This window comes from Tamandua tetradactyla, chromosome 4 (genome assembly GCF_023851605.1).
Source record: "Tamandua tetradactyla isolate mTamTet1 chromosome 4, mTamTet1.pri, whole genome shotgun sequence".
NCBI lineage: Eukaryota > Metazoa > Chordata > Mammalia > Pilosa > Myrmecophagidae > Tamandua > Tamandua tetradactyla.
Window position 1 is genome coordinate 83,231,985 of NC_135330.1, and position 14,100 is coordinate 83,246,084.

Here is a 14,100-nt window from a genome sequence, read left to right on the forward strand (position 1 = left end):
ACTAAAGAGATTCCAGATACGGGGAGATATTCCTTATTTGTGTCAGAAGACTACATATTGTTAAAATGTGAATTATCCCCAACTTCATGAATTGAGTCAACACAATCTCAGTCAAAAGTCCAGTAGGCTTTTTATTTTTTCTTCAGAAAATGACAAGCTGATTCTACAATTCAGATGGAAAATGTGAAGAACCCAGGATAGCCCAACACTACCTGATTTCAAGACTTCTTACAAAGCCACATTAATTAGGACAGCATAGTATTGGCAAATAGATTAATGGAACAAAATAGTCCAGAATGAAACTGATCCACACATAATGGACAACAGATTTCTGACAAAATGGAAAGTCGATTAAATGGAGAAAGGAAAGTCCTTTCAACAAATGGCGCAGGACCTAATGGATATCTATATGCCAAAAATTGACTTCAATCCATACCTCACCTCAAATACAAAAATTAATTCAAAAGGGGTCATGATCTAAATGTAAAACTATAAAACTTCTTCAAGAAAGTCACAAAAACAAACAACATGGTTGAATCTCAGAACGAATCATCCTGAATGAAAAAAGCCAGAGAAAATAGAATACACAGTATGTTTTCCATTTATATAAAATTCTAGGAAATGTAAACTCATCTGTTCCACAAAACTGCCTAGGAGCAGGGAAGGTTGACAAGGCATAGGAGGGTGGATTACTAAAGGGATGAGAAAACTTTGGGAGGCGAAAGATGCCTTCAGTAACTTGATTGTGATAATGGCTTCACAGATAGGAAAATTATGTCAAAAGGTATGAAATTGTGCACTTTAGATATGTGTAGTTCATTGCATGTCAATAGTACCTCTCTAAATCTGTTAAAAAATATTTTCATTCTCCCCCACTTCCCCAGATAAGAGAGTATCTTATATATACTTTTCTCCACCTTGGGTTATTTTTTTTTAAACAATATATTCTGAAAATCATTCCTTAGCAAAATATATAGAATTATTTTAATTTTACACCTTCATTGCTTGGCTTATTCAACTAGTCTTCTACTGATGGACATTTTCATTATTTCCAGTTATTTGTTGTTATAAAAAGTAATGGATGACATAATTTTATGCATATATCTTTTTTATCGTTTTACCATTTTCCTGGTGTCTTTGGGATAGAGCTTTTAAAGTGGGATTGTTGTGTCATTGGGTAAATACCCAAGTAATTTTAGATGTTGCCACAAATTTCTCTTTTTAGGGGTTGTATCATTTTGTATAATGATCAGCAGAGGATCTCTCCCCTCCAGTCTCTGACCAGAATATGTTCTTAAATATCTGCATTGTGCCAGATAAATGTGAGAGAGGAAGAACATGTTTCACATGGTTGTCAGCCCTTTGCATTTATTTTCCTGAGAACTGTTTATTTCTTTAGCCAATTTTTAAAATAGTTTTTAAATAGTTTGCTGGCTATTTACTTTATTTGTAAAGCTCTTCAAATTTTAGGAATATTAATCTTTATTTCTGTAATGGAACATTTTTTTCTCATATTGTCATTAGCAAATTTTGCTTATTTTGTATTTTTTTGGGAGTTGAGGCTGGGAAACAGTTTTTATTTTTAAGTACTCAAATTTATGCATCTGGGCTTTTTTGAGATGTAGTTAAGGTTTACCCACTCATTAATACCTTAAAAAATAGTACATAAAAAATTAATTCACATTTTTTCTAGGTTTGCTTTTTTTTTATTCAGGTTCCTGATCCCTTCGGAATTTATCCTTATGGATAATGAGAAAAATGTCCAATTTATCATCTTCCTTATGGTTATGCAGTTACGTGAACACCGCTTGTTAAGTCTGTTTTACCCCCACTGATTCTATTACGTGTCAGATTTCCGAGGCAGCCAGGTCTGTGTCTGGACGGTCACGCTGCCCTGCTCCACCGCCGGTCTGGGACTCCAGCCTCCCGCCGCGCTCTTTCCGCAGGGTCTTGCTCGCTCCTGCCACCGCGTCGTCAGTCCCGCGGGCGGACCGACTCCCGGCACGTGGTCTGCCTTCCGCAGGTTCGGGTCCCGTGCCTGTCTGGGAGCGCACACGCAGACTGTTCGCTACCCTTGGTTTTTCCCCTAAGTTACGAAGTCGGGGTAGATGTGACAGTGACTTGATTTCTTGGGATAAAACCTTCTGAATGTGACCGCCGAGCACTTGGGAAGAGGTAAGGCGCGGAATGGCGCGCGCCCGAGAGTAGGCCCCCTCCCAGGCGTATAGGGCGGCCTCCTGACGTCATACAGCGTAGGGGCAGGCGGACCCACCAATCTAGGCCGGTGTGAGGGGCCTGCCTTTCTCGTTTTCCCCGACTGTTTTCCTCCTAGCTGGCCAGCCTCCGAACTCCGGGGCGCTTAAATCACCCTTTCTCAGTTTCTGTGTTTGGGAAGCCTCTTTCCCCTCCTCCGTTTGTTTGGATTCTTACAAGGTCTTCTCCCCATTGCGTTTTGCAGTTGGTTTCTTCCGACCTGGCTCCGCCCACCGCATTTCCTGCGGCGATAGTCCTGTTTACGTTCTCCCGCGGCACTGTTGTTTGACGTACTTTACAGGCGGCGTAGAGCGAGGAGGGCCAGCGGCCGGGGAGGGCGGAGTTTACGGCACTATTTGATGACGTACGTTACAGGCGATGTAGCGCGAGGAGAGCCAGCGGCTGGGGAGGGCGAAGTTTACGGCACTGTTTGATGACGTACTGCACAGGCGACGTAGGGCGAGGAGGGCCAGTGGCTGGGGAAGGCGAAGTTCACTCCTACTCCTAGAGCCGGGCCTTTAAGGGAGGAGGAAGCTGAAAGAGAGAGGGGTCCAGCACCTTCCCACAGAGAAGCATCGCCTCCCCTGAACTGTCCCCACACAATGGACACAGTACCTGCCACTGTGCCTTCTGTAACCTCTTCCTCGGGGAACCCGGAACTTCTGGGACCCTTGTCGGTGCTCTACGCAGCCCTCATAGCTGAGCTCCTAGAGGTGACGGGCCCCACACCCAGGGGGGAACCCAGCGCTCGGCAGCGGGTTGGACGAGTGCTGAGCGGAGGGGTGCACTGACTGACGAGGGGAGAGGCAAGCGGGTAGTTGCATTGCAGTTTAGGGAGACCATTGGGAGGGTCCTTGGGGTTTCCTTACGTCTTCATTTTGTATTGCGCACAGTCGATGTGGCACTCACTGAGTTACGGTCTGATGTGCGGTCGTGAGTAAAATACGACGAGCATCACATCCCTGCAGATCCATTTCCCTGACCTCTGGCGTGGTAGAGGATGGGGCCAGTATGGTGGTTACTCTTGTACTTAGGGCAGTGAAAACAGTGTATGTATGAGCAGGCCAGTGTTTAATATATTGCATTCGAGGAAACAATTAGAATTAGGGCTTTGAGGTTTATAGAAGGCAGTTAAATTCAGAGCAGTCTGTCCAGTTATCAGGAACTGACTGAATTTACTCAGTGAATCTTAGTGTTTGTGAGAGTAGAATAGATTAAGATTAAAAATCTTAGAGGAATCACGCGTTTGTGCTATTCATTATTATTTTGGCTTTATTTGCAGCCATAAGAGTTGATTTTTTCTAGAGTGTCTTTTAAATTTTTTGTCATAAACAATAAAAACTCACTGATACAAGAGAAAAGTGGTCCAGTAAAGGGATTTTAACCATGTATCAGGCAGCAAGTGTAGTAGGGCCCATTGCAAATTTGAAATATATGCTCATTTTAAAGACATTTAGATGAACAATTTTTAAAGATATTATAGGCCAAACAAGAAATAATGAGGCTGCCAGTATATCCAATCTTTCCTTAAGTAATGGGAGCCATTGGAGCATTTGAGAGGGTATATATCTGATGTAGGTAGGGTTTAGAATTTCTGTGGATAATTTTCTATGAATGCTTTGCTGTAAATTTCTTTAAGGTTTCCTCTTATTCTCATATTTCTATTTCAGCTAATTGCTACATTGCCTGATGATGTTCGGCCTGGGCCAGATTTTTACGGGCTGCCCTGGAAGCCTGTACTAATCACGGCCTTCTTGGGAATTGTTTCATTTACCGTTTTCTTCTGGAGAACTGTCCTTGTGGTGAGTAGATTAAGTTAACTTACATTTTGTTTCAGAAATACAAGGGATATTTTATAATCACTGGCATTACATGTACATGTACTGTCAATTGGAAAATTTCACTTTATAAGTCCCTTATATCAAAACCTAAAAATGAAGTATTAAGTGGGCACATATATATACTGTTAGTAGAATTGGAAACTTTTACAGCCGTCCTGAAAAGCAGTTTAATTTTAGTCTCAGAAGCCTTAAAAATGTTCTGTATTTACAGAGTTCAATATAATACCTTGTCTCGAAATCTACTCTAAAGAAGTAATCAATCATGCATTACTTGTACAAAGACATTCAGTGGGACAGTATTTATTAGGGTGAAAAAATTTGGCACAACCTAAATGATACATAGTAAAGGAATTGTTAAATTATTGTACATCCATATAATGGGCTATTTAGGCAACTCTTAATGTGTATATTTTTCAAAGATTTTGGGCTCAGAAAGTGCTCATGATTTAATGATAAGTAGAAAACAGAAACCAAAACTTTCAAATATAGATAAACTATTTTCTTATATAAACACAGAGAAAAAAATGTAAGGAAATGCAACGATATGATTAAAGTATTTATATGTAAAAGATGAACTGATTTCATTTGGTTTCCTTATATATGTGTTTCCCGAATTTTGTAATTTGATCAGGTGACATTGTGCTCAGAAAAATATCTTTCTATTTGGAGAATCCTAATTATGTAGTATCCAAAGACACACTATTCAAATTCTTATTCCTTAGTCTTTTTTTTCTGTACAAAGTTTGTCTTTCATGCTTATTTATATATGTATGTATACCCATTCATATACATACTTATAATTGTACTGTATGTTCTGTCTTAAAAAATTATTCATGTGCATTTTTATGAGTTCTTAGAAAATTTGAGGCGTTGCTATTTAAAAATGAAAATAGTTTACTGGTATTCTGATTATATTAATAATAAACACTATCATCAAGGTACAGAGCATTTTATTCACACCTGTAAGTTCCTATTTCTTCTTTAAACTAGTCAGCCCCACTCCTGGCCCCATGAAACCATTGATCTATTTTTCTGTGTCAGTAAATTAGTTTTGTCTGTTATAGAACTTTATTTCATACATGAAATCATGCAGTATATATTCTTTCTGTCTGACTTCTACTCTGCATAAAGGTTTTTGATTCATTTATATTTTATTAGTAGTTTGTTCTTTTTTATTGCTAGTAGTATATATAATCTGTTCATCTGTTGATGTATTGTTGGTAAAAAAATTTTTTGAACTTAATAAGTAGTTTCTTCTGTGTTTTTACAAACTAATTGATTTTCTTAATGAAAAGAACGTCACTGGTTTTGTGATTATTTGATGATACATGCACATTGTAGAAAAACTTAAACATAGAAAAGTACAAAGAAAAAAGTAAAATCATCAGTCTCACTGGCAGAGAGACTGTATTTGTTAACCCTAATTGAAGATATTTCCAGACAGCTTTCTTCAACTATATTCCTAATTTCAGATAAATGCAATTTTATTATATTATTATATTAATGAGATTTATTGTTTTGTGCCTTTTTTCAATGTCACACAAATTTTAATTGTTGCAAAATATTTTATGAAATGTTGCACCAATTTTAGACCTTGAAATTATTTCAGATATTTTACTGCTATAAGTAGCTCAGGTGAGAGGAAAATATCTGGGAATAGGAAACTTTAAAAAAAGAAAATATGTAGAACAACAAAATTTTAAAACTATTGAATATTTTTTCTTTATGTTGAGGGTAATGTAAGGCTAACTTTATAAAAGCCAGTTATTTTTATGTTAAAGATTATGATGGGGTTTGTTTCATTTTTTTCTCCTAGAATCAAAAAAGAAATGCATTCTTATAGAAAACACAGAAAGATATAAATAAAAATTAAGACTCTACCCAGAAATTATTAATTCCATTTTTATGAATGGATATTTAAGTTTATCTTTAATTGCAAAGTAAGGTATTTATCTCAGTGCTTTTATCAGAAACTATTTATGAAATATCAATGTCAATTAAATTATAAATACATTTTAACCTTTTCTTGTTCTTTAATAGTATGGATTCATAATGTTGAACCAAAATGTTATTAAATTTTTACTTGGTTATAATTTTGGCTGTTGTATTAGGAAATATTATATTTCTATTAATGTTTTGGCATCATATTTAATTTTGTTTCTCTTCTAGGTAAAGAATAGAGCTTATCAAGGTAAAATTTTACCTTATTTTGTTATTTGTACTAATCCCCCAGTATTGGTATTTGACATGGGGTTTATTTAAACTATAAGTAGATAAATTAATTTCTGGTTCCTGATTGACTTATTAATTCCTGGAAATTTTTATATTCTTAAATTGCTAGCTTGGAATTACAGAGTATATGGTGATGCTACCCATTGAAATAGGACATGGGAAAGACAAATAGTGGAAGTATGGAGAGAGGATTAATTTAATTGGGGCAGATTGACTTTGAAGGACCTTTGGGATATTTTGGTACAGTGGTTTAGGAGGCAATTGATTGTATATATTTTAAGTTTGGAGAGAGGAAAGGAGGGGCTCTTGGGAAGAAGTAAAGATTTTTAAGGAGTGTATACCTATCAAGAATCATGTGGCCTCTTGAAACATACAGATATTTCAAGGCAGTGTATATGTTTTAATAGAAATTTAAACAAAATATTATGACAGGTAAGTGGATTTCCAGTAGAGAAAAAAGTGGAAATAAACAGTACAAAATGATGAGGAATTATGTATGTATTTCATAGCATATGGTGATTAAATGAGATTGTCTGTTATGGGACTGGCTGGCTGCTCGGCTTTATAAGTAGGTTTTCAAATATATATAAATTTTTAATCATAGTAGTAGCATTGGAGAAAATGAAGGCTTGAACTGAAGGGAGCAGAACTCTAACATTGGGTAACATGGAAGATATATTTGGATATGGGTCAGATGATAAAATTAAATGCCAGCTAGAGAAGCCTAGAATTCTGGACATTGGGCTAGGTGCATTTTTATGTTATCTACATGTAAGATAGGTACTTTACATGTGGCATTTATGTGTAAGGTGGTGGCAATGGTCTCACAGATGAAAAACAAAAATCAAGGCTTTTTGATTAGTTGTTCGAGATCCTGTAGCTATTAACTGGTGAAGCTGGGATTGGAACCCAGATATGTATGATTCCAAAGTCCGTGCTTTTCTGACTGTGTCATTCTCTTGAATTAGAATCTGTTGGGAAATATAAAGATACTGTTGCCTATGAGTAGGCCAGTTAAATTATGTTTTAGAAGGATCTCTGGTCAGTGTTGAAAAGTATAGCTTGAAGTGAGGAGAACTGGTACGAGTGGGGATTTTTTTAGGTGAGAACAGTGACTAAGTGTACTCGGAACAGTTGATAGAACTTACAATGATATGAATTGGGGATAAGCATGGGGGCTCTGCAAGTTCTTAGGCTTATGTGACAAGAAGAATGAAGACAAGAAGAGTCTCTTGAGCAGCATAGGTAAGGAAAATCTGAGTATGGGAAAAAGTTTAGCTTTTAGCTTGGAATGTTTGGCATAAAATGTCTGGCGAAATTTCAGTGGGCAGGAAGAAATGTTGCACTTAAATTTAGATAAAGGGCAGTGCTAGAGAGGCAGATTTAGAAGTAATCAGAAGAGATTGAGCTAGGTGGATACAGCACACTAAACGTTGCTCACTGTGTATCATATATTTGGCTTCTATGAGTAATTAATACTAAGTAGTAGTTAAAGTACCAAATAGTTGGCTTCCAGTGATTCTACCGTCAAGTTCTTTTTTTTTTCGTCAAGTTCATTTTTATCTCACTTAAGCTAACTTGACCTCATTTTGACCTCTGATAAATTTTTTATACAAGCAACAGCTGCTTTGGTAGAATGAAAAGTAGTGAGAATATTTGCCAAACTTTGTTTTCTTTTTTCTGTTCTTAAGGGTGATAGCATTTATGTAAAATCTTGAGTCTTTGGTCTTTTGATAATGAAAATTATTTTGAATATGAAAAATGTGGTAAGTTTGAAAAGTTGAGTTTAACAAAAACTTGAGACCTACTCCATGCTAGACACCTTGCTACTTGTTAATTATTGAAAAGTTTATATTTTGATAGGGAAAAGTAACGCATAAACTGTTGATGTAATGCAAATTTTTTACATGTGAACCATGTCCTTGTATATGGATTAATCAGCACATTACATATTTGAGTAGATAATTTGAGGAATAGAAATGTATGTTCATGTTTGGATTTTGTTTCCTCTTTGTAGATGACATATTTGATGTGATTCCAGTTCCTAAAAGATATGTGTTTAATGAATAGAGGGATATTAAGCTAAAACATTTTATTGTATTTGTCCAGTTTTGAAAAAAATTAAATTGGAATTTCATTGAAGTAATGTTTTTATTGTCACATTTTTCTTTAATTTTAATCATAGTTTAATACCTCTATCTCCATTAACTGCAGATTACTGTTTTAAGACATAATGGTTATGTTAACAAGTTCTTTACCCTCATGGTGCCAGATAACATGACCTTTGCTGCTAATATATTGGGTAATTTAATTTAGTGATCATAATAATCTTATATATTTCTCTCCTTTTTTAGTCACTGAACAACAGATTTCTGAGAAAATGAAGAATATCATGAAAGAAAATGCAGAACTTGTACAAAAATTGTCAAATTATGAACAGAAGGTATAATTATTCTTTCAGGGTTTTTCCTCCATGGTTCCACCTTGAATTATTGCCACCTGTCTTATAGTTCGGTTATTACGGTGCTTTGAGTCATATGTTATTATTTCATTGTTTTCTACAAACCATCCACAGCTGAGCCAATCATCACATGTAAAGCACTGCCTTCTTTTGAAGGGGTCACCAACTATCAGCTAAGTCTTGATAGCCCTAAAATTTATATCTCTGAGTTGTGAATGTTTTATTTTATATTTCTACAGATCAAGGAATCAAAGAAACATATTCAAGAAACCAAGAAACAAAATATAATTCTCTCTGATGAGGCAATTAAATTTAAGGTAAAAATTCCTTCTCTTTTGGGATTATATTCTAAAAACAAAAGTAGGACTAATGTGTAATTATTACTAATGCAAATACCTATTTTATTAGGATAAAATCAAGAGACTGGAAGAAACTAATGAAATTTTGGGTGACACAGCTAAAAATCTGCGTAGTATGTTAGAATCTGAGAGAGAACAAAATGCCAAGAATCAGGATTTGGTAAGAGGTTTGCTGCTCAACATCACTGTAAATTTGGCTTTTGAGCTAATTTATACATTGAGTTGAACTCTATATTTTCCCATGATCTTACTGAAAAAATATGAGTGGGTAAGAACGAAGTTGAACATAATTCTGACCTTTATTGTAGAACTCTAAGTACTAATATCACAACTTATTATTTTGGGGGTGGCTAGGAAGTATTTTTTTCCCTAGAGGTGGGTAATTTTCATATTGCTTGACTCCACCCTCCAAAACATGTAGAATAACTAAGAAACTGTAATCCATTTGAATAGTCCTACCATTTTGTTGTGTTTTGCGTAGTTTTTTTTTTTAATAAACTTTTAATTTTAGAATCGCATAAGAGTTGCAGAGCTAGTGCAGCAGAGTGGGTTCCCTTTTCATTCAGACCCAGCTAAACTAGATTACCTGGCGAAGTAGTATTTACTGTGTTTTTCCACTGTAAAGTTACTCTTTTTTTTCTCCCCCTTTACATACTGTTTTCATTGGAAGAAAGTCACTATGCACAGTCCATACTTTAGGAGGCTGTATATTCATAAATTATTTGGGATTCTTTTGAACTGTAGGTTTGTCTTTTCTCCCCCATGTTCAACTATTTTTAATCCAGATAAGAGAATTTTCAGTCATCTTGTGAAATTTATGGGATTTTTTTTATCCACCATTAGGAAGTCAACATTGATTTGAACTGTTTTACAAGAAAGTTTTTCCATCTTTTTTGCTTTTACCTTTTTGTCTGATCATCTCCCATAGTATCTTATAACCAGGAACGTTGTAGATACTATGAAATATTTAAACCTTCACCTGTATTCTTTGTTCATCTCTTTATTTTCTTGATCCTAGGCCAAAACTGGATTGCCTGCTTTTACATGAAGCATAGGGGATGGCTCTGGGATGTATTGGTTAATGTTTCTTCTTTTTAGCATATATCTAATATTTCTAATGAAATCCTGTTAACATGCTTTGTATTCTGTTTCTATACACAGATACTGGAAAACAAGAAATCTATAGAGAAGCTAAAAGATGTTATTTCAGTGAATGCATCAGAATTTTCAGAGGTAGAGCTGCTCACAATTCCTGCAGGATATTAATACCATACTTTAGTTTGTTGAGGAGCAATTATTGATATGTACTAGAACATGGCACTATAGGATGTCTGGTTGGGAAGGCGTAACTTTTTCTGTTTTTCTTGGGAATCAGCTCACTAATAGGAGTTTTTGTATTAGGTTCAGGTTGCTCTTAATGAAGCTAAACTTAGTGAAGAGAAAGTGAAGTCTGAATGCCATCGGATTCAAGAAGAAAATGGGAGGCTTAAGAAGAAGAAGGAGCAGGTAAAGAAAAGTTGTTGCCATTGATGATATCAGCTATAGAACTAAATATCATTGTCTCATATCTTTTTTCAGATCTGTTTTTATTATTATTATTTTTTTTACATGGGCAGGCACCGGGAATCGAACCCGGGTCCTTTGGCATGGCAGGCAAGCTTTCTTGCCTGCTGAGCCACCATGGCCCGCCCTCAGATCTGTTTTTAAAATGAAATATGAGTGTAGAATTTTGTTCTTAGACATACAGAGTTTGAACTTTGGTCCTACAGTTTGAACTGTGGTCCCAGAATTGAGTGCATGGATGTTTTCCCCATCACTTCTAAATTTTCTCTCTATTTTCATAATTTCTCATGGTTGTCAGAGTGCTTGTCTTTTGTCTTGTCAAACAGCACCCAGTTAATAATTTGAGCAGCTTCAAGCAGGTGATGAATAAGCTTTTTAGATCAAAGAATTAAGTATTTTATAAACTTTTCTTTAGCAGTTGCTGCTTCAGCGACTCATTCTGGGCATGGGAAACAGGGAGATGTGCCCTTCCGTTCACACTGAAGTGGATCAGACCCTTCAGAAAAGGCTTTGTGAAGGGTGTAATAAACTGGATCAACTTCTCTGACAGCTCTCATGTTCTCACTGCAGCTCTTCTCTCCTTTTAGTCAAGACTTTAGTGTCTAGCCAATGAGGGGCCTGGTTTCCACTCCTCTGCCTCATTCACGTGATCCTGGTGGCTCTCCTACCAAAGCCCTAGTCTTTGGTAATTCATATGTTTATGCTTTCAGTTGCAGCAGGAAATTGCAGATTGGAGTAAATCACATGCTGAGCTCAGTGAGCAAATCAAATCATTTCAGGAGTGTCAGAAGGATTGGGAAGGAGCTCTTATTCACAAAGATGATAATATTGATGTAAGTTCATTCTCATGAGTACAGTTTTAAATATGCTTTATTTAAATTAAGATGCTCTTTCTGATACCTTTTTCTTCTTTTCTAGGCTTTGACTAATTGCATTGCACAGTTAAATCGTTTTGAATGTGAATCTGAATCTGAGGTTAAAGATAAAGGAGGAAGTGGTTTGGATGAATTAGCAAATGGAGAAGTGGGAGGTAAGATCAACTTCAGGAGGTTGGATTCCTTTTGTCTTCTAGTCTTTAATTAAGTGCCACTACTAAATGCCTACTTTTGAGCTGACTGATTTCCTCTCTAATGTTTACACTGTAGAGGTGTATCCTTAAATTTACATGTATGTCTGTTTGCATTGAGTAGAGAGGTAGGTTGCTGGGGTGGGGTCTAGCAGTGAGTGTGCAGAGAACTCTGATTTCTCTTTTGCATCCTGTTGAGAATTTGCGTGGAGCAACATCAGTTGTGTCTTAAACCTCTAAATATTGAACATTATAGAATTAGGGAACATCAGGAGGAGAAACTTGTTTCTCACCTCTCTAGAGATGACCTTTCATGTTGATGTTCGTCATCTCTGTAGCTCTCTGGTTTTAAGGCCCACACCTGTTTTTTAGTTTTAAGAGTACTGAGATGGTAGTAGCCATAAACTGACTAAGGCCATGAGTGTGGAGGCTAAATGGTAATAGTGTTTACTGATGCTGACAATGTTTCTAGACACTTTCCCAAATCGGATAGCGCTTACACATTTGAACCACATCTGGTAGCAGAGTCAGGGGTAGAAAAAAGGAGTGAAATCTTTCCTGCACTAATCTGCAAGAAAAGAGAGAACTTTAGCTTACACATCCTTTTTTTCCCTTCTTGCTCAAGAACAGCATCAATAACATTTTTTTGGTACAAACTGAGAATTCACTTTCTGAATCTAACTTTGCTATTCTCTTAAATATTGGTTAGTGTAATCAGTCCTGTTAGGTTTTTTTAATAAATGTTTGCACACGATAAGGTAAAGTTTTGGTTTTTGGAAATCAGGAAAATCTAACATTAAGAAGCAATGTAGGAAAAAGCAACTAAAACCTTTTGTGTTTTAGGTGATCGGAGTGAGAAGATGAAAAATCAAATTAAACAGATGATGGATGTCTCTCGGGTATAATCCTGTTTTGTAATGTACCCTAAGTGCACCTAGGTTCTTGTATGCCTTATTTTATTTTATTTTTTAAAATATTTCCATTATAAACAATGAACAAACATACAAATATTCTTGACATACAAACAAAACATTCTTGACATGGTTATAATCGGGTTCACAGTATCATAACATAGTTGTGTATTCATCACCATGCTCATGTTTTTGAACATTTGCATCTCTCTAGCAAAAGAAAGAGAAAAGAAAAAACACATACATGCCTGCATGCCTTAATTTTAAGAATAATTCTCTCTTCCACAATTTTTAGACAAAAACTGAAATATCAGTAGTTGAAGAAGATCTAAAACTGTTGCAAGTTAAGCTAAGAGCCTCGATGTCCACTAAGTGTAACCTGGAAGGTAAGTTTCTTCTTGAGAAGAAATTGCTTTATATTGAAATTAATTTTGCATTGGAAAGATAAAGAATGGTTTTCTGCTCTCATGCTTCTCACTTCTCCCAGCACCACCCTCTGACCAAGTTCTCAAGTCCATATGCACACATGTAGTTCAGATGTTTTATCCTTTACAGATGAAATAAAGAAATTAGAAGATGACTGCAATTCACTGCAGTCTGCCAAAGCTGGACTGGAAGATGAATGCAAAACCCTGAAACAGAAAGTAGAGATTTTGAATGAACTCTACCAACAGAAAGAGATGGCACTGCAGAAGTAAGATTTTTGTTGTTCATTGTTAGAAATATTTTCGTATAACTAATGTGTACTAATATATATTTTTAAAGATTATTTACTAATTTCCTCTTAATAATGCATATAGATTTATTTTTCTTTCTAACTCATTTTCCATAACTTGCATTTTTCTTATCATTCTAATTAGTATTCAGAAATTGTTGCTTGTAATTTATTTGAGGAAGGAGTGGTTTACTGGTACTAACAGTTACTGCCACAGAAGTGCTTCTTTTTTAAAGATCCCTATCCTTTTTATAGCTCCACCATTTACTTCACTTTGCTTTCTTTGTGATTACTTAATTCTAATTTATCTTCCATGTGTTTTACCGACTTTGTTATATAGCCTTAAAAAATCCTGCATAATTTATAGGGTATATTTTTTTAGTAGAATAAAAACTTCAAAACATCTTTAGCTATTGAAGGTATCATAACTTTTGGATGTAATAATGTCACATATTCAGACTAAACATTAGACAATGTAATTTGGCAAGGTTGTTGAGAGTTTTGAATATAGAAATCCCCATTTGGTTTCTCTTCAGTTGTCAAATCTGATAAAAAATCGTCGATTTCTTGATTTCAGTTATTCTGTGTTTCAGTTTTGTAGGTCTCATATTCTGCTGAAATTCACACTCTTGATGCTAACTTTCTCAGCTTATCTGTAAGGCACAGTTATTGCAAAGTCTGCATGTGGATTCTAGTATG

At 35.6% G+C, this 14,100-nt stretch overlaps 1 protein-coding gene across 4 annotated transcripts in view; it reads left to right on the plus strand.

Annotated features, from left to right (window-relative positions):
* MIA3 (MIA SH3 domain ER export factor 3) overlaps positions 1 to 14,100 on the plus strand; it is a 57,774-nt gene that overhangs the window by 33,676 nt on the left and 9,998 nt on the right. For 2 of the 4 annotated variants that reach the window (XM_077157927.1, XM_077157928.1), the window contains exons 7-18: positions 3,924 to 4,055; positions 6,264 to 6,285; positions 8,681 to 8,769; positions 9,027 to 9,104; positions 9,196 to 9,306; positions 10,308 to 10,379; positions 10,548 to 10,652; positions 11,420 to 11,542; positions 11,628 to 11,739; positions 12,619 to 12,674; positions 12,982 to 13,072; positions 13,242 to 13,380. In XM_077157927.1, the coding sequence (XP_077014042.1) occupies positions 3,924 to 4,055; positions 6,264 to 6,285; positions 8,681 to 8,769; positions 9,027 to 9,104; positions 9,196 to 9,306; positions 10,308 to 10,379; positions 10,548 to 10,652; positions 11,420 to 11,542; positions 11,628 to 11,739; positions 12,619 to 12,674; positions 12,982 to 13,072; positions 13,242 to 13,380 (1,130 nt within the window). Of the gene's footprint in view, positions 1 to 2,687; positions 2,967 to 3,923; positions 4,056 to 6,263; positions 6,286 to 8,680; positions 8,770 to 9,026; positions 9,105 to 9,195; positions 9,307 to 10,307; positions 10,380 to 10,547; positions 10,653 to 11,419; positions 11,543 to 11,627; positions 11,740 to 12,618; positions 12,675 to 12,981; positions 13,073 to 13,241; positions 13,381 to 14,100 lie in introns of those variants that run through there. The other 2 variants (XM_077157929.1, XM_077157930.1) reach the window with 2 other exon arrangements.